This window comes from Hypanus sabinus, chromosome 3 (genome assembly GCF_030144855.1).
Source record: "Hypanus sabinus isolate sHypSab1 chromosome 3, sHypSab1.hap1, whole genome shotgun sequence".
NCBI classification, from domain to species: domain Eukaryota; kingdom Metazoa; phylum Chordata; class Chondrichthyes; order Myliobatiformes; family Dasyatidae; genus Hypanus; species Hypanus sabinus.
In genome coordinates this window covers 65,580,402-65,599,264 of record NC_082708.1, presented here as the reverse complement: position 1 = coordinate 65,599,264, position 18,863 = coordinate 65,580,402, and the positions used below count along the sequence as shown (strand labels likewise).

At 40.8% G+C, this 18,863-nt stretch overlaps 1 protein-coding gene across 1 annotated transcript in view; it reads left to right on the top strand.

The window, feature by feature from the left end:
• The window catches only part of LOC132391409 (NADP-dependent malic enzyme-like), a 144,592-nt gene that overhangs the window by 108,164 nt on the left and 17,565 nt on the right, over positions 1 to 18,863 (top strand). The window contains exons 8-12 of the mRNA XM_059964584.1: positions 6,133 to 6,230; positions 7,379 to 7,492; positions 9,545 to 9,650; positions 13,748 to 13,890; positions 17,431 to 17,604. Of these exons, the coding sequence (XP_059820567.1) occupies positions 6,133 to 6,230; positions 7,379 to 7,492; positions 9,545 to 9,650; positions 13,748 to 13,890; positions 17,431 to 17,604 (635 nt within the window). The remainder of the gene's footprint in view (positions 1 to 6,132; positions 6,231 to 7,378; positions 7,493 to 9,544; positions 9,651 to 13,747; positions 13,891 to 17,430; positions 17,605 to 18,863) is intronic.

Genomic DNA, 18,863 nt, shown 5'->3' with positions numbered 1-18,863 from the left:
GGAAATTTTCATGTTTTATTGTTCTACAACATTGAATCACAGTGGATTTAATTTGGCTTTTTTGACACTGATCAACAGAAAAAGACTTGTGTCAAAGCGAAAACAGATCTCTACAAAGTGATCTAAATTAATTACAAATTCATTAATCGCAGTTGGGGGATGGGGGGAGAAAACTCAGATGAAATCTCGGCTAGAGCTTGCCAGAAGGTATATGGAAGACTCTGAAGTCAGCTAGAAGAAAGTTCTGCAGTCTGATGAAACCAAAATTGAGCTAACAGCAAAGTTAATATCCTGGAGAGGCCTAGTCAGAGTCCAGACCTCAATCCCATTAAGAATATGTTGCTGGACTTGTAAAGGGCTGTTCACTTACAATCCCCCTGCAATCTGTCAGAGCTTGAGCAGTTTTGTAAAGAAAAATGGAGGAAAAGCTGCAGTGTCCAGTTGTGCAAAGCTGATAAGAGACCTGGCCACACAGATTCAATGCTGTAATTGGTGCCAAAGGTGCATCTACTAAACACTGAATTAAAGGGAGTGAGTGATTATGCAATCAGTTATTTTGTGTTTAGTAATTGTAAAAAAATTTAGACAAATATGTTTTCACTTTGACACAGAGTCTTTCCTGTTGATCAGTATCAAATTCACTGTGATTCAATGTTGTAAAACAATAAAATATGAAAACTTCCAAGTTGAATGCTTTCTATAGTCACTGTATGTAAAAAGTAATTACTACATCTGACGTTCACACTATATTTTCCTCCAATCACTGTAAAATTCTGCCCCCTCCAAATAGCCCTTACAGCCTTGTGAATAAATAGCTGTCTGTCTACTCTATATATATAATTCTGTACATCTCTATCGAGTTACCTCTCATCCTCCTTTGCTTCAAAGAGAAACTCCCTAACTCATTCAAGAGTTCAAAGTAATTTTATTAACTAAGTACATACAGGTTACTATATACTAACTTGAAGTTCATTTTCTTCCAGACATTTACAGGAAAGATAAATAGATATTTTTGTAGATTCTATTGTGTAAACAAAGATTGACATACAACCAATGTGTAAAAGAAGACAACAGTGCAAATGAGACAAAAGTAATACTGAGAACATAAATGTGAGTCTGTAGGTCATAGAATCAGTTCTGAGGTGTGTTCAGTGAAGTTATCCACATCAGTTCAGGAGCCTGGTGGTTGTAGAATAATAACTGTTCCTGAACCTGGTGGTGTGGGTTCTAAAGCTCTGTACCTCCTGCCCAATGGTAGTAAGTAGAGAGAAGAGAGCATGGCCTGGATGGTAGGGATCGTTGATGGGTACTGCTTTCTTGTGGCAGAACTCCATGTAAATGCACTCCGTGATAGGGAGAGCTTTGCCTGTGAGGGACTGGGATGTATCCCCCACTGTCCATGGTATTTTCTGTTTCTGGGCACTGTGTACCTGTACAAGTTGGTCAAAGTTTTGGTGACATGCTGAATCTATGCAAACTTCTAAGAAATAGGGATGCTGCCATGTCTTCTTTGTGATGGCATTTACAGTACGTGCTTTTCCCAGGCATGTATCCTTTGATATGTTGAGGCCAAAGAATTAAAGCTACTGACCCTTTCCACCTTCAATCCCCTAATGACACTGTCTTATGGACTTCTGACTCCTTCCTTCTGTAGTGAATAATCAGCTCTTTAGTTTTGCTGATGTCAGGTGAGAGTTTGTTTTGGTGGCACCATTCAACCAAATTTTTAGTCTCCCTCCCGTATACCGATTCATCACCACTTTTGAACTCGACATCAACAATAGTGTTGTCAGCAAACAAATACAACATTGGAGCTATACTTAGCCACAATAAGTATAGATATAAGGAGAATAGTCCCCACAGCCCTCTGGCGCACCTGTGCTGATGGTGAAGTGTTGTTAGTCTGTATTAACTGGGGTCTGCCAGTGAGGAACTTGAGAATTCCCAGTTGCACGGGGAGGTATCGAGGACCAGGTCTTAGAGCTTAGTGATGAGTTTCGAGTGGATGGAAGTGTTGGCTACAGCACAGCTTTCAATGAGGAGCATCTTTATGTATGCATCCTCATTGTCCGGGTGTTCCAGAGCTGAGTGAAGAGCTAGTGAAATGGCATCTGCTGTTGACCTGTTGTGGTAGTGGGCAAATTGGAGTGGATCCAAGTCACTCCTCAGGCAGGAGTTAATACGCTTCATGACTAACCTCTTGAAGCACTTCATCACTGTGCTGCTGGATAATGGGCACTGATGCAGGTCACCATGTTCTTCACAGGGACCTGTGTAATTGATGCCTGAGTAAAGGAAGTAGGTACCTCAGTCTGCCAAACTGAGGGGTTGAAGATGTCCGTAAACAATCCAGCCAGCTGATTAGCACAGATTTCAGTTCTTGGCTAGGTCTGCTGTCTGAGCTGGATGCTTTGTACGGATAAACTCTCCTGCACGATGCCTCACATTGGCCTCCAAGGCTGAAATCACAGGGTCGTCAGGAGCTGTGGAGGTTCGTGAAGGTGCCTCTGTGTTCTTTCGGTCAAGATCATTATTGTCATCTATGTTGCTTGGTATTACTTTGTAGGAGGTAATGGCATTGAAGGCCTGCCACAACTATCGAGCATCCCACCTTGATTCAAGGGTAGTCTGGAATTGCCATACTCCGTGTGAGATGGCCTTCCAGAGGTCATACCTGGGCCTCTTGTACTTTCCTGGATCACCAGTTCTGAAGGCCACTAATCTATAACTCAGCAGATTGCAGAATCAGAGTCAGGTTTATTATCACCGGCATGTAACGTGAAATTTGTTAACTTAGCAGCAGCATTTCAATGCAATACATAATCTAGCACAGAGAGAGAGAGAAAAAAATAATAATAAACAAGCAAATCAATCATGTATATTGAATAGATTATTTTCAAAAATGTACAAAAACAGAAGTACTGTGTATTTAAAAAAAGTGAGATAGTGTCCAAAGCTTCAAAGTGCATTTAGGAATCGCATGGTAGGGGGAAAAAACTGTTCCTGAGTCGCCGAGTGTGTGCCTTCAGACTTCTGTATCTCCTACCTGATGGTAACAGTGAGAAAAGTGCATGCCCTGGGAGCTGAAGGTCCTTAATAATGGACACTGCCTTTCTGAGACACTGCTTCCTAAAGATGTCCTGGGTACTTTGTAGGCTAGTACCCAAGATGGAGCTGACTAGATTTACAACCTTCTGCAACTTCTTTCAGTGAAGAGAGGGCATACAGGAGTGAGATATGCCAACTAGTCGAATGGTGTCACAGCAACAACCTGGCACTCAATGTCAGTAAGACGTTGCCTTCTTTATGACTACATCAATATGCTGGGACCAGGTTAGATCCTCAGAAATCTTGACACCCAGGAACTTGAAGCTGCTTACTCTCTCTACTTCTGATCCCTCTATGAGGATTGGTACGTGTTCCTTCGTCTTACCCTTTCTGAAGTCCACAATCAGCTCTTTCAGCTTATTGACATTGAGTGCCAGGTTGTTGCTGTGGCACCATTCCACTACTTGCAGTCTCATCACCACCTGAGATTCGACCAACAATGGTTGTATTGTCAGCAAATTTGTAGATGGTGTTTGAGCTATGCCTAGCCACATAATCGTATAGACAGAGAGCAGAGCAGTGGGCTAAGCACACACCCCTGAGGTGCGCCAGTGTTAATCGTCAGCGAGGAGGATATGTTATCACTAATCTGCACAGACTGTGGTTTCTGGTTAGGAAGTCAAGGATCCAGTTACAGAGGGAGGTACAGAGGCCCAGGTTCTGCAACTTCTCAGTCAGGATTGTGGGAATGATGGTATTAAATGCTGAGCTATAGTTGATGAACAGCATCCTGTTTGTGTTGTCTCGGTGGCCTAAAGCCATGTGAAGAGCCAAGGAGATTGCATCTGCTGTTGACCTATTGTGATGATAGGCAAATTGCAATGGGTCCAGGTCCTTGCTGAGGCAGGAGTTCAGTCTAGTCATGACCAACCTCTCAAAGCATTTCATCACTGTGGATGTGAGTGCTACCAGGCGATAGTCGTTAACGCAGCCCACGTTACTCTTCTTTGGCACTGGTATAATTGTTGCCCTTTTAAAGCAAGTGGAAACTTCTGCCCATAGCAGTAAGAGGTTGAAAATGTCCATGAATGCTCCCGCTAGTTGGCTGGCACAGGCTTTCAAAGCCATACCAGGTACTTCATCCGGACCTTTTGCCTTGTGAGGGTTCACTCCCTTTAAAGACAGTCTAATGTCGCCCTCTGAGACGGAGATCACAGGGTGATCAGGTGCAGCAGGGAGTGTGTTCTCCCTTTCAAAGCGTGCAGAGAAGACGTTGAGTTCATCTGGTAGTGAGGCATTGCTGCCATTCATGCTATTGGGTTTCACTTTGCAGAAAGTAATGTTTTGCAGTCCCTGCCAGAGTTGCCATGCATCTGATATTGCCTCAAACCTCGTTCGATATTGTCCCTTCGCCCTTTAAATAGCCCTCCGAAAATCATACCTGATATTTTCTGGTATAGGCCTGGGTTGCCAGACTTGAACGCCACAGATCTAGCCTTCAGCAGACGACGTACCTCCTGGTTCATCTACGGCTTTTGGTTTGGGAATGTACAGTAAGTCTTTGTAGGCACACACTCATCCACAAATCTCTTTGTCATCTTGGGCTTCTGGTTGGGGACAATTCTGAATGATTTTTTGGGGCACACTCGTCCATATGTACCCTTATAAAATTTGTGACAATCAGTTCATTCACATCCTTGAATGTGGCCCAGTTGAAGCAGTCCTGTAACTATTCCTTTGTCTCTCATGCCCACCTCTTTGTTGTCCTTACCTCTGATGCCTTGCTCTTTAGTCTCTGCCTCTATGTATGTGGGGGATGACAGCCACTGGTCAGATTTCTGTAGTGCAGTCAAGGGATGGAATGGTAGGCATTCTTGTTGGTAGTGTAACCTATTCTCATGAGACATCTTCTCTAATCCAGGCAGCATCCAGTAAATCTCATAAGCTGCTTCTCTAAACCTTCCAAATCCTTCCTATAATAAGGTGACCAGAACTAAACACAATACTCCAAGTGTGATCTAACTAGAGTTTTACAGAGCTGTTCCATTACCTCGTGACTCTTGAACTCGGTCCTCCAATTAATGAAAGCCCACAGACCATATGCCTTTTTAACCAGCCTATCATCTTGTGTGGGAACTTTGAGGGATGAGAGACTGGTTCTATCACATCTGAAATCCTGTCTGCCCACTACCCTGGACTCCCATCAATTTGCCTATCAGGTCAACAGAGGACGCCATCTCCACGGCACTTCACTCTGCCCTGATCCACCTGGACAGCCCCAATTCTTACATCAGAATGTTGTTCATTGACTTTAGTTCGGCATTCAATACTGTGATCCCCTCCAAACTGATCGCCAAACTTTGCCAGCTTAGTATTAGCTCATTCCCCTGCAGTATTGCACCCATATTGTATTGTCTCAGTACTTTTATATTTGTGTGCTGTAGCACTTCTTATTCACAGTTATTTAGTAAATAACACTATTCTTTGCATTTCTGGTTAGATGCTAACTGCATTTCATTGACTTTCTTTCTGTACTGGGCACAATGACAATAAAGTTGAATCTAATCTAATCTATGGGTGTGGACACCAAGATCCTTCTGTACCTCCACACTGCTAAGAATCCTGCCATTCACTCTATATTCTTCCTTCAAGTTTGAGCTTTTATAGAGTATCACTTCGTACTTTTCTGGATTGAACTCCATCTGCCACTTCTCAGCCCAGCTCTTCATTCCTGTTATAACCTATCACAACCTTCTACACTATCTACAACAGCACCTACTTTCATAGCATCTGCAAACATACTAACCTACCCTTCCACTTCCTCATATGTCATTTATAAAAAAAACACAAAAATTCAAGGATGGGATTTGAACTCATGACTTCAGTGGGGACTGCGATACACTACTTTAGATCCTTCGTCATCCAGACTCCAATCTATATCCTGTTCTTCTTATAATAATAATAATATAGAAATAATAAGCATTACATTAATATTTAAAGAGCATTTGGTTAGTACTGTATGTACTGAAGTTTTCTTGCAATAATAAGTTTCTGATTTCTCATAAAACTGCATTTTGTTCACAGGCACTGCATCAGTGGCAGTAGCTGGCATACTGGCTGCACTGAGAGTAACCAAGAACAAACTTTCTGATCATACATTTGTCTTCCAAGGAGCTGGGGAGGTTGTATTACTTGTTCTTGTTTTTTTTATATAATTATAACCCTTTGCTTTCCTATATTCTGATGTTAATTTGCTGGGTATATCTTGACCTGCTGTAGTGTTACTTGTAGCATTCACATCTCTCAGGATTTGCAATATAGTTTCATCTGGCACAGAAATGGCCCTTTGACCCATCATTTTTATGCTGACCATCAAGTACCCATCGAGACTAATCCTATTTACCAACACTCAGTTGATAGCCTTCTACACTTTTGGCAAATTAAAGTGGTTATCTAGATGCCAAAATGTTGTGACAGTCTCTTCCTCCACCATCTTCTCAGGCAGTGTGTTCCAAGCACTAGCCCCTTTAAACCTCTTAAATTTGGTGCCCTCTGTTTACAGACAACATTGGAATAGTGAAAAATTTACTACCATCTACCTTACCTATGCTTCTCATATTTGTGTACATCTCTGTCAGATCCCACCCTTAATTTCCACCTCAAGGAAAACAAAGCCAGCCTATCCAGTCTGTCCTCAGATAACCGAGACTCTCCATCCCAGTCAATACCCTGGTGAGTCTCCTCTGCACTCTCTCTAGAACAAACGCATCCTTTCAATGTTGATGTGAAGATAAAAACTGCACACAGTATACAACCATGCCAATGTTTTGTAAAGCTGTTCATGATTTTCCCTGTTTGTATGCTCTGTGGCCCAGCTAATGAAGATTAGCATCCCATTTAGCTTTTTGTACTGCCCTGTTTGCCAGTGTTGCTCCCTTCAGGGAATTTTGGTCTTGTACAGTACACCCAGCTCTCTCTTTTCCTCACTATCCCTCAGGGTCCCACTTTTCATTGTGCATTGTTTCATCCCCCAAAGTGCATCACTTTGCACTTTGTAAATGGAAATTTGTTTGAACACATCTGAAATTCCTATACTTCCATGTAAAATTCTAGTGCACCAAAAAAACCAGTTTTGAAAATGTCTCATTGGCCCATAATCAGTATGCTAATGTGTGCAAAAGTTATCAATTTTGTTAATTGATTTATGTGAAATTGTCCATGTTTTTAGTCCTCTCATTTGAAGGTAAAGCTTGAATGGTCAAATAGTACGCTTAATTTGGCAATAAATGTGAAATTTACATCACTTGTTATTATTGTTGATGTATCACAGGCAGCCATGGGAATTGCACAGCTCATCATGATGGCAATGGAAAAAGATGGAACCCCAAGGCAAGAAGCTCTGAAAAAGATTTGGATGGTGGACTCAAAGGGCCTTATTGTTAAGGTAATAATATTTTTATTATTACTACATTTGTTATGTATTAAAGATAACTGTGGCTAAGGATGAGTAAAGCCACATAGCAAAAAAAAATAACACTATGTTTAAACAATCACTGATTATCTAATCCCAGAACAAAATTGCTTTTGCTGTCCTTGACTTTCTGGATATTAAAAGTTTCAGGATGGGAGGTGCTGTCAAGCCTTTGAACGTGCTTAAGATGGTTGTGCTGGCAGTGATGATACTGCTTATTGTAGATGATTCCATAGTACGTGAATGCTACTGAAAATTCAGTCAGCCAGATTAGTAGAGACTATTCTTTCTCAGAATAAGAATCTGATTTATTATTACCGACTTGCATGATGTGAAATTTGTTGCTATGCGGTAGCGGTGCAGTGCAAAGACATAAAAGTGCTGTAAGTTACTAAACTAAATAGTGCAAAAATAAAGGAATAACAATCCTGATTTGAAGAAGGAAAGAATTTTGCAAACAAGGAAATGAATCAGTTATCATTATTTATTCACTCCATCTGCCCTCTCATGGCTGCAATATCTATGTAGCTGATCCATCAGTTCAGAGAAGATACTCATGTTGTTCACGTTGTGTAAGATATAGCAGTTGCAATGCTGGTAGGTGGAGTCATTTTGATTAAAATTGTAAAATTATCTCTTGTCATTTTTCATGACATGAATGTTGTTAGTCCAACGAACATGTTTGAGATTGTTGGATGAAGCTGCAGACTGTTTCAATACCTGAGGAGCTGCAAATATGTTTAAATATGCAAGGTTATTATCAGATAACTTCTCCACAAATCTCTGTGAAATTGGTACCATCATTAAATGATTGATATGTGACAGAAGATTTTGAGAATTATTTGAATATGTTTATTCCTTGGGTGAGGAAAATGACAAACCTGGAAGTCCTCTTAAAAAGCTGTATTGTTCAAAAATTAGTCAGTGTGATGCTGCTGGTCCTCTGTTTGAGGTTGACATAAAAATTCCTTCACAAGTTATATTTGTGCCTTGGCTATTCTCAGGACTTCTTCCAAGTGGTATTCAACATAGAGCAGAGTTAATTCTTAGCTAATGGCGAGCAAATGACATAACCAGCAAGTAATGTCTTTGAATATGTTTCTTCTGATGTCAGCAGCTCCTGCTGGTATGGAGGACATCTATTTTCATTCCTTGTGCACTTGGACAGGATGGGCTCTAGGATTGTAATGGTTTGATGCAATTCTGGATGACTGTTAGTGTCAAAACTCATCCAGGTTTGGCACAGATACTAAATTGTTAGCAAAACCATTGAAGGATCAGAATAAGTGATAGTATAGAAATTGATCACTCTTTAATCATTACATGTTTGATTTCAGTGCTCTTATTGACCAATAAGCTTAAATAAAATGACTGAAATATGTTGAATTGTTTTTCAACCAACCCCTCCCCCCCCACCGCCCCGGTAAGCAGTATATATAAAATAGCATAAAATAGTCAATACAACAGACTATGTTCATACTAGATAGTACATCTTCCATTGAAAACCTCTCCTCCATCCTTTCTGTTGCTTTTCCAGTTCTTTTCTCTGCTTCACAGGAGCCTGAATGCACACTTTACAAACAGCCTCTTCCCCACCATTATCAAATTTCTGAATAGTCCATGAACACTACCTCATTATTTTGCTTTTTTTTGCACAACCTTTTTTATATTTCTTATTGTATTTGTAATGTTTTATGTATTGTACTGCTGCTGCAAAACCGCTAAATTCATGACATCCTGTATGTCAGTGATAATAGACCTGATTCTGATTCTCTTTCATTATCTCCTCTTGATCTTTTTTTTTATAATTTTCATCTGGTCTTATCGTTTTTAGAATTTCCATGCTGACTCTAAAACTAATTCATACCAACATCTACACTGCTCCACTATCAATCTTTCACATCCTACCGCCTCCATTATCATAATCTCAGTGTCCTTTTGTGTGAATGACGATCCTATCCTTGCCCTATGGATTTTGTTGGGCTGGACATTTAACGTGTATAGCGATATTGTGTCCTTGTGCAGGGAAGAAGCCATCTGACTCATGAAAAGCAGATGTTTGCTCAGGATCATACACCAGTAAAAAGTCTGGAAGAGGTTGTTCAGAAAGTCAAACCAACCGCTTTAATAGGTACGTTTAAAATTCTATCGCTGTATTTGGTTTATTTCATGCTTAAATATCAGAATTCAATATCAGACAATCTTAATTTAAAAAGCAGGTTTACAAATTTTGGGAAATAGTAATGAACCATAATATGAGGACTTCATATTTTTTAAACAAAAGAACTTGATAGATCTTCTAAGTTATTCACTTGTGACTAGATGTGTCTTCCAGAATCCCAGTTCATTCAGTTGTTCCTGTAAAATCAGACCTGGGCCTAACTATGTATGTCGAAGTGTGTGTATGGTTTTAATCACAGTCACATATGTTAATAAAATTGTTTCCTGTAATTTTCTTTATTGGATAAATTGGTGACATACTTGTATTAACTGAGGAAATCAATTGGTGTTTTTTCACTTCATTACCACCTGCTGATGTCTCCAGTGATGTCATCATCATCATCTGCTGTAGATCTATTCAAAAAGTCTTCATATAATTTAGCTCATTAAAGTACTATGTTCTTTAAAAGTACAAGTGATACTTTTAATATTCTAATGCCGCAGTGCTGAAAACTTACTGAATTTTCACTGAGACTTTATGCAAATGATAAATGCTGAAATTTATTGCCAAAGACACACTGTACAAGTGGACCACAGGTTCTGTTTTTGTTTTCTGATCTCAGAAACGGGAGCTCTGGCAATATTATGCCAATCCTCTTAATTCCTTTTGAGATCGAGATCAATATCATTGAAGTAAAGGGTGCGATTCATTTGTTTCTCCTGTCAAATGTTGCTCAGTCAGCTGACTTTATTAATTTTAAAAATCATATGTAAAGATTTATCTAATGATGAATTGATTAAATGATAGATGTGACTGTGTTCCAGTATTCTTCATTTTACTGAATTACCCTTTGTCATTGATTTTATTTAATCAAAGCTAGGATCTACCAAGATTGATGCACGTTCCCTCCCTTTATTCCTCATCCTGCAATTTTGATCCGTCTTCGCAGTAGAAAATTTAGAAAGAAGCATCAAATTGAGATCTTCAGCAATCAGACACCATTGAGTCTGATTGATATTGACAGTTATTGGCGCATGCAACAAGGGGCATTAAATTACAATAATGCACGTCTTTGTTAAAAGCAGAAATAAATTCTGGATTTATTGGTGACCACTTTTTGAAGGAAAATGGCCTGTGTATCAGAACTTGACTCTCGGTAGCTTCAACAGGCTTCTAAAGAGTCAGTCTGTCACATTCTGATCCCTGAGTGCATTATATTCAGTGGTGAGAAAGAAAGACAAGGTAGTTCCAATTTACAGAGGAAATGTACATGAAAGAGCTGAACATGGACGAGGAACTGGGAACTTGGAGCCTGGGCTTGGACTCTGAGCCAGAGACTGGACAAGGTTTCCAGAACCTGGGTCTTGACTCAGACTCAAACCCCGAAACTAGGCGAGGATGTGACAAGGCAAGGGTTCTTCGAGGCTTTACTGGGCAGGACGAGGTACTCCTTCTTAGAGCACAGGGCCGGGACCCTTCCTAGGACGCCAGGCCAGGATGCTTACTAGGATGCGGGACCAGGATGACTGTTGAGGTAAACTGCCGAGGAAACTCAGGGATTCAGATGGAGAGGGGAAGGGAACAGACCAGCCTCACGGTAACGGCAAAGACAGCCTGTTTTACCCAACGGAGGCGAGGATGGGAAGGGACAGATCCAACCACAGGGTAATGGCAAGGACGGCCTGACTTACCCCACGGAGGCGAGGACAGGAAGAGAGCTCAATCCGGGGTGGTTCCGAGTCTCAGAGTAGCCAGCAACCTTGGCTGGCTACGGAAACAGCCAAATCCATATCTAGATCGGAGTGGCAGACGGCCAATCAGCTGGCCCCGGAAACGGCGGAATCCATACCCTTGTCTCCGACTAGAGACAACAAGCTCCATGAAGTGGTGGTCCTCCAACCAGGCCTAGAGATCAGGAAGAGCAGCTCTAGCCTTCCACCAGTGGGTTGCTCCAAGGGGATACTGATGAGACGAACCAGCACCCACACTCGACCCCAGGGCCACTTATATTCCCAGCCCGAAGACAAGCATCAGGTGCCTATGATTAAGCCCAACAGAAACAAGGGACAGCTGGAAGACCTGGAGTCCTCGGACCAGACTGTGAACCGGAATGTGGATTTCACAGGCTGGACCATGACACCAGGTGCTTCAGAGAAAGTATGAAATCCCAGAATTTTCACAATGCAGCTGAAGAAATAGTACCCAAAAAGGGAACATTTGCCGTACTTTCTCCACCCAGTTCCCTCTGTACTTCCTCTACTGCATGGGTGACTGAATGGGTATGCAAGTTTCCACCAGTGGCAATGTAACTGAAAGAGTTTGCACGGATTTGTCCATTAATATGTGACTAGAGTATGGTCCACACTGGCAATATAATTGCTAAATTCTACCCCAAAGAGTTTCATTATCATTCATTCTAGCAGGTTTAACAGAGACAGTAGGGCATTTTGTGAACTGTATAATGATAAATAACTTTATTCTCTCTGGGTAGAGTTACAGTGAATTAAGTGTGAGAACGGGATTGTTGTGACAGCCATTATATATTTGATAGGCTGAATGGTTTCAACTGTTGTAGGAAATATGAGAATTAACAAAATCTCATGTTGTGCCCACGCCTCATAATTAAAGCTTTGATAATGTAGAATTTGATTAGTATATAGGAAGAAGTAGATAATTCTTGCCAAATCAAACAAATTAAATGCAACAAGGTAAGTTATGCCTGGGCTTAATAAATTGGGCATAGAGCTGTTTTCTTTTTATCTCTTCCTTTTCTACCTTGTGTATCAAACAGTCAATGTATTATTTCATTTGAAGCAAATTTTGAACTAACTTTTAAATGGCATACATCCTATTTGGTCAAACTTGCTAAATTATAAAATTCTACACTGGTTTAACAATTTCATTTGTAATTAAAAAGGAAGGCTCGAAATCTCCATCTCCTGATTGTGAGTCAAAAAGCCATTTCTTCTCAGGGAAAGGTGCCAGATAATTGCAATGATGCAAATCCTTAGAGATGGGATTAAAACAAAAATACAGCAGGTTTTTATGTATGTGGAGTGCATACGACACTGGGCATCTGTTGTATTGTTTGCACATTTTTTCCTTTGGGGTTTTGCCCACTGCAACATTGGAAATAGTCCTAATTATAATTTGCTTAGTAATATAATAACAATGTCAGTTGTTCACCAACAGAAACTTCAGTCAAGATGTCTTGACTTACAATGTGAAAATACATGAAATATTTCAACTGTGAAAGCAATGAGCAACATGTAGTTCACAGCATCCATCCCAGGATATGTGTTTTAAAATTATCCACTATAAATATATTTGCACAAAACTTGATTGCCCCTAGATTGAGATTGACAGATATGTAAAGCAGCTAACAACAGAAACATGGGACCATACCTGTAATCTTACAGGTATGATTGAGGAATTGTCTGCTCGCATCATTAGCCTGTCTCTCTCCACCTCCTCTCTCCTCCTCCACCGCCCCCTCTCTCCACCGCCCCCTCTCTCCACCGCCCCCTCTCTCCACCGCCCCCTCTCTCCACCGCCCCCTCTCTCCACCGCCCCCTCTCTCCACCGCCCCCTCTCTCCACCGCCCCCTCTCTCCCCCTCCCCCCTCTCCCCTCCCCCTCTCCCCTCTCTCCCTCTCCACCCCCTCCCTCCTCCCCTCCCTCCCCCTCTCTCCTCCCCTCCCTCTCTCTCTCCCCCTCCCTCTCTCTCTCCTCCCCTTCCCTCCCTCTTTCTCTCTCCTCTCCCCCTCTCTCTCTCCCCTTCCCCCCCCTATGCACGTCATCTCTTTTGCATCCTCCCCATCTAATCTTTGACCTCATCTTCAATGCCCTGGAGAAACTGCCTTCTCACTGCTGATCCAGTTCCCATCGGTCAACGCCAATGGCAAAGTTTGTGAGTCGTGCAGGCCACACTTGAAAGGGAGGACATCATGTTAACTATATTGAACACTGGGGGAATTCCAGTTCCTGGGATAATAAATATGTGTTCTTGTCTACAAATACTTTAATACAACAGCAATTGAGGCAAATAATTATTTGTTTTTTTTCAAGGAGTTGCCGCTATTGGAGGAGCATTTACCGAGCAGATAATAAAGGACATGGCTTCATTCAATAAACATCCAATTATTTTTGCATTAAGTAACCCAACTAGCAAGTCAGAGTGCACAGCAGAGGAATGCTATCGCCTGACAGATGTAAGATTCTACCTGGTATTTGGTTAAGTTCTCTATTTTGAAGTAGAGGAGTTGATGAGAAACATGTATTTGCGGGATGCATTAAGTCCAGATTGCTTCCAAATAAAATATCCCAGAGTAAAAGTTAGATTTTTTTTTAGAATACTTTAAACATTATAATGTAATAAACCATATAACAACTACAGTTTTTATTCCTAAATCTTTTTTTGATTCCTTAGACTCTATTATTTTGTCATATCTGTGGCAGAATAAGCGCTCTAGAATTAATAAAATCCATCCCTAAAAATCTAAAAAAGAGGGTGGCATGGCTTTACCTAACTTTCATTTATATTATTGGGCAGCTAATATACGTTGTGCTACCTTCTGGTCTTTCTTCCATGGCCAACCCGAGTGCCCTAACTGGGTGGCGATGGAGCTGAGCTCCACCAAAGAATTATCTATCCCTGCACTTCTTGGCTCTGCACTCCCTAGTAGTCTGCCCAGATCAATAGCTAATCCTCTTGTTAGACATAATTTGCGTATATGGGCTCAGATCAGGAAATGCTATGGTTTCCAGGGGTTTTCCGTTTCCAGCCCTATTGCTCATAATCACCTTTTTTTTACCTACTACATACGATTCAGTATTCCAGGTTTGATATAGGAAGGGCATTAAACACTTTGAAGATCTTTTCATTGATAATCGCTTCGCTTCTTTTCAGCAGCTCTCTGTTAAGTTCGATCTGTCCAATGCTCATTTTTTTAGATATCTCCAAATTCGACACTTTATTGCTCCTTTAATTCCTAACTTCCCTGAAATGCCTGCGAAAAATGCTATGGACCTATTTCTTTCCATGAATCCACTAGGTAAAGGCTTAATATCAATCATCTGAGATAAACTAGCGGCCTTACGACGGGCCCCCATGGATAAAATCAAAATGGCCTGGGAGCAGGATTTAAATATCTCCTTTTCTGAGGAGAGCTGGGATTCAGTTCTCAAATCGGTTAACTCAACCTCTCTTTGTGCTCGCCACTGCCTTCTACAGTTTAAGATTGTTCATAGAGCCCATATGTCTAAATCTAAACTATCTTGATTCTACCCTAGCGTTAGTCCGCTCTGTGATAAATGCAAGAGGGGCGTGGCCTCTCTCATCCATATGTACTGGTTCTGTCCTAGCTTGGAGAAATTCTGGAAAGATGTCTTCACTACGTTATCGTGTATTCTGAATCAGCACCTAGAACCAAACCCCTTAATTGCTCTGTTTGGTTTTTGGGGCGAGACAGATTTATGTCTGGGTCCGACCAAATGCCGAATATTATCCTTTGCCTCTCTCCTGGCTAGACGCTTGATCCTCCTCAGATGGAGAGATGTTGCCCCACCCACTCATGCTCAATGGCTTAACGACATCATGGCCTGTTTGGACCTCGAAAAAATTCATTATTCAGTTCTCAATTCGGATCTAAAATTCCATAAGGTCTGGGGACCTTTTATCGAGTACTTTCATAACCTTCCTCCTGACTAGGGTTTTTTTTTTCTTTTCGGTCCCTTGCTTTCAGCTCCTTTTTTTATTCTGGTAGAAGGCATTATTATCCTCTGTTGCTGAGTGTATTCACAGTCTGGGAGTTTGGCTGTCCTGACTTATACTCTCTATATTGTGTTGTGGTTGGTCTGGAGTTGCTGTTGTTTTTTCTTGTGTTGTGGGGCTTGGGGAGGACACTAAGCTTACTTGTCTTTAATTTAGGTGCTTTTTTTTTGCTAAATTCTCTTCCTTTGTAGCATATTGTTATTGTATGCTTAATTTTGCACTGTTTTAATGTTCCTCATTGGGATTTGGGGTTTTTAATTTGTAAAATGTTTTGAAAAACTAATAAAAAAATTTTTAAAAAAAAACAAAAAAAAACTACAGCACGGAAACAGGCCATCTCGGCCCTTCTAGTCCATGCCAAACACTTGCTCTTACCTAGTCCCAGTGGCCCACATTCAGCCCATAGCCCTCCATTCCTTTCCTGCCCATATACATATCCAATTTTACTTTAAATGACAATACCGAACCTGCCTCTACCACTTCTTCTGGAAGCTCGTTTCACACAGCTACTGCTCTCTGAGTAAAGAAATTCCCCCTCATGTTACCCTTAAACTTTTGCCCCCTAACTCTCAACTCAAGTCCTCTTGTTTGAATCTCCCCTACTCTCAATGGAAAAAGCCTATCCACGTCAACTCTATCTATCCCCCTCATAATTTTAAATACCTCTATCAAGTCCCCCCTCAACCTTCTACGCTCCAAGGAATAAAGACCTAACTTGTTCAACCTTTCCCTGTAACTTAGGTGCTGAAACCCAGGTAGCATTCTAGTAAATCTTCTCTGTACTTTCTCTATTTTGTTGACATCTTTCCGATAATTCGGTGACCAGAACTGTACACAATACTCCAAATTCAGCCTTACCAATGCCTTGTACAATTTTAATATTACATCCCAACTCCTATACTCAATGTTCTGATTTATAAAGGCCAACATACCAAAAGCTTTCTTTACCACCCTATCCACATGAGATTCCACATACAGGGAACTATGCACCATTATTCCTAGATCACTCTGTTCTACTGCATTCTTCAATGCCCTACCATTTACCATGTATGTCCTATTTGGATTATTCCTACCAAAATGTAGCACCTCACACTTATCAGCATTAAACTCCATCTGCCATCGTTCAGCCCACTCTTCTAACTAGCCTAAATCTCTCTTCAAGCTTTGAAAACCTACTTCATTATCCACAACACCACCTACCTTAGTATCATCTGCATACTTACTAATCCAATTTACCACCCCATCATCCAGATCATTAATGTATATGACAAACAACATTGGACCCAGTACAGATCCCTGAGTCACTGGCCTCCAACCTGACAAACAGTTATCCACCACTACTCTCTGGCATCTCCCATCCAGACACTGTTGAATCCATTTTACTACTTCAATATTAATACCTAACAATCGAACCTTCCTAACTAATCTTCCGTGAGGAACCTTGTCAAAGGCCTTACTGAAGTCCATAGACAACATCCACTGCTTTACCCTCATAAACTCTTCAAACTGACAGGCCTATAATTGCTAGGTTTACTCTTAGGACCCTTTTTAAACAATGGAACCACATGAGCAATACGCCAATCCTCCGGCACCATCCCTGTTTCTTCAGTCTTCATCTTCATTGTTGCTAATCCTATCTGTTGCAAATGAATGATCATCTAATAAGGCTAATTTGTTGGACACTTGAATTACATGGTCTAATTTGATGAAATAGAGTTTCTTAACCTCACTCCTTCCAGCCATTTTTTTACCTAGCCTTATATTTTTATAATATAGTAACAGTAGATAATTGAAGCAGGATTGGGAGGATATTTATATTAGATCCTGAGATTACATAGAGTTATCAAACTGTGAATTTGTTCTAAAGTAATCATTTTTTTCATGGCAGTAAAATAATTGACTAAATACTTAATAGTAGGACATGGTTATATGCTTTTTGATATGTTGATTATCAGTAATAAATGTAATCTATTTGCAGGGCCGTGGAATATTTGCTAGTGGCAGTCCATTCAATCCTGTAACCCTTGCTGATGGCCGTACCTTTGTCCCAGGTCAGGGTAACAATGCTTATGTTTTCCCTGGTGTTGCACTTGGAGCTATCACATGTGGATTGCGGCATATAGATGATGACATCTTCCTAATTGCAGCCGAGGTTTGTGTCAATGAATGGGTTCCCAGTTTTTTTTTATATCACAGTGCCATGTTTAATATTCAAGTCTATAAAAATGAACATGTTCCTTTGCAAATACAAATATGCAACTATATGTTAAAATACATGGGCTTGGAAATTCAGTCTTGTGTAGTTGTTTTTCAGTGCTATGCATGTGCAAATAATTTATTTTTGGAATTTCTGCAATGTTTCTGGCTCAAACCACTTAACTCTAGAAATTCAGTTGGACACTTCCAGTCACCAATCATACTTGTGCCTTTTCATGACAGCCATTCCTGTGAAACATTGTTCAAAGAATTAGTTCACATTAATCCAAGGAGTGACAATTGTACATCACTCTTGGAACAAGTCTATTTTAAAAAGATGCATGCATAAGCAACTTACCCTCTGTAGTTTGAAATTTTTGAAATTCAGTGCTTTCAAGAACTTCAGGACAAATCCAACAGCAACAGACTGAACGTAGCTCTATTAGGCCAGGGGTTTGGAGTTGCTAACAATGACATTGGCTGGCTGACCAAGACAAAGCATGCTGGAGGTGGCCAGCTCCAGGAGTAAGATGTCATGTACATCTTCTAGAAGGGAGAACAAAGAGGTACACCATGTTAGTTTTGAAACCACTTTTTATTGGGTGAATCTGGAAATATGGCTTGTCAGTCCCTTGCTAGCAGCCTACTGGACTCTACAGCACGGAAACCCGGCTTTCTCAGCTTTCATACCTCTAGGGTGTATACAACTTTGGTCCTGCCAAACCCGTGAGGTTGGGATATCTCATATACCCAAACCCTTTGTGTGAATGCTGTGTGATTTAATGCCCCCGGCAGTTGCCCGTTGGCAAGAAATAACATTGTACACTGCATACAGTTATGAAGAAATGTATTTAAGAATGTTAACCTATTGAAGCAGTTATTAAAGAAAAGAAAGAAAATCAACAAAAAGGGCCCATTTTTCTTAAACAATCAAATGTGTGCTTAAGTTGGAGAGCATCTTGAATTTGACTCTTGAAGCAATTCATCTGCACAAAGCACCTTGTGCAACAGGCACAACACCCTCAGCAATCTTCCCTTCTGTCTTCTCCTACCCCCTGCCAAAGAAGACCTCGACCCACACCAGTGTCCCTCACATTCTTCAGAACCTTCTCCCTGTTCTACCATCCTGATTAGCTGACACCACGTTCCTAAATTGAACAACAAAGCCTCTTATCTCAGCTCAAACCCAAGCAGTCTGAAAGTAGAACAGACCAC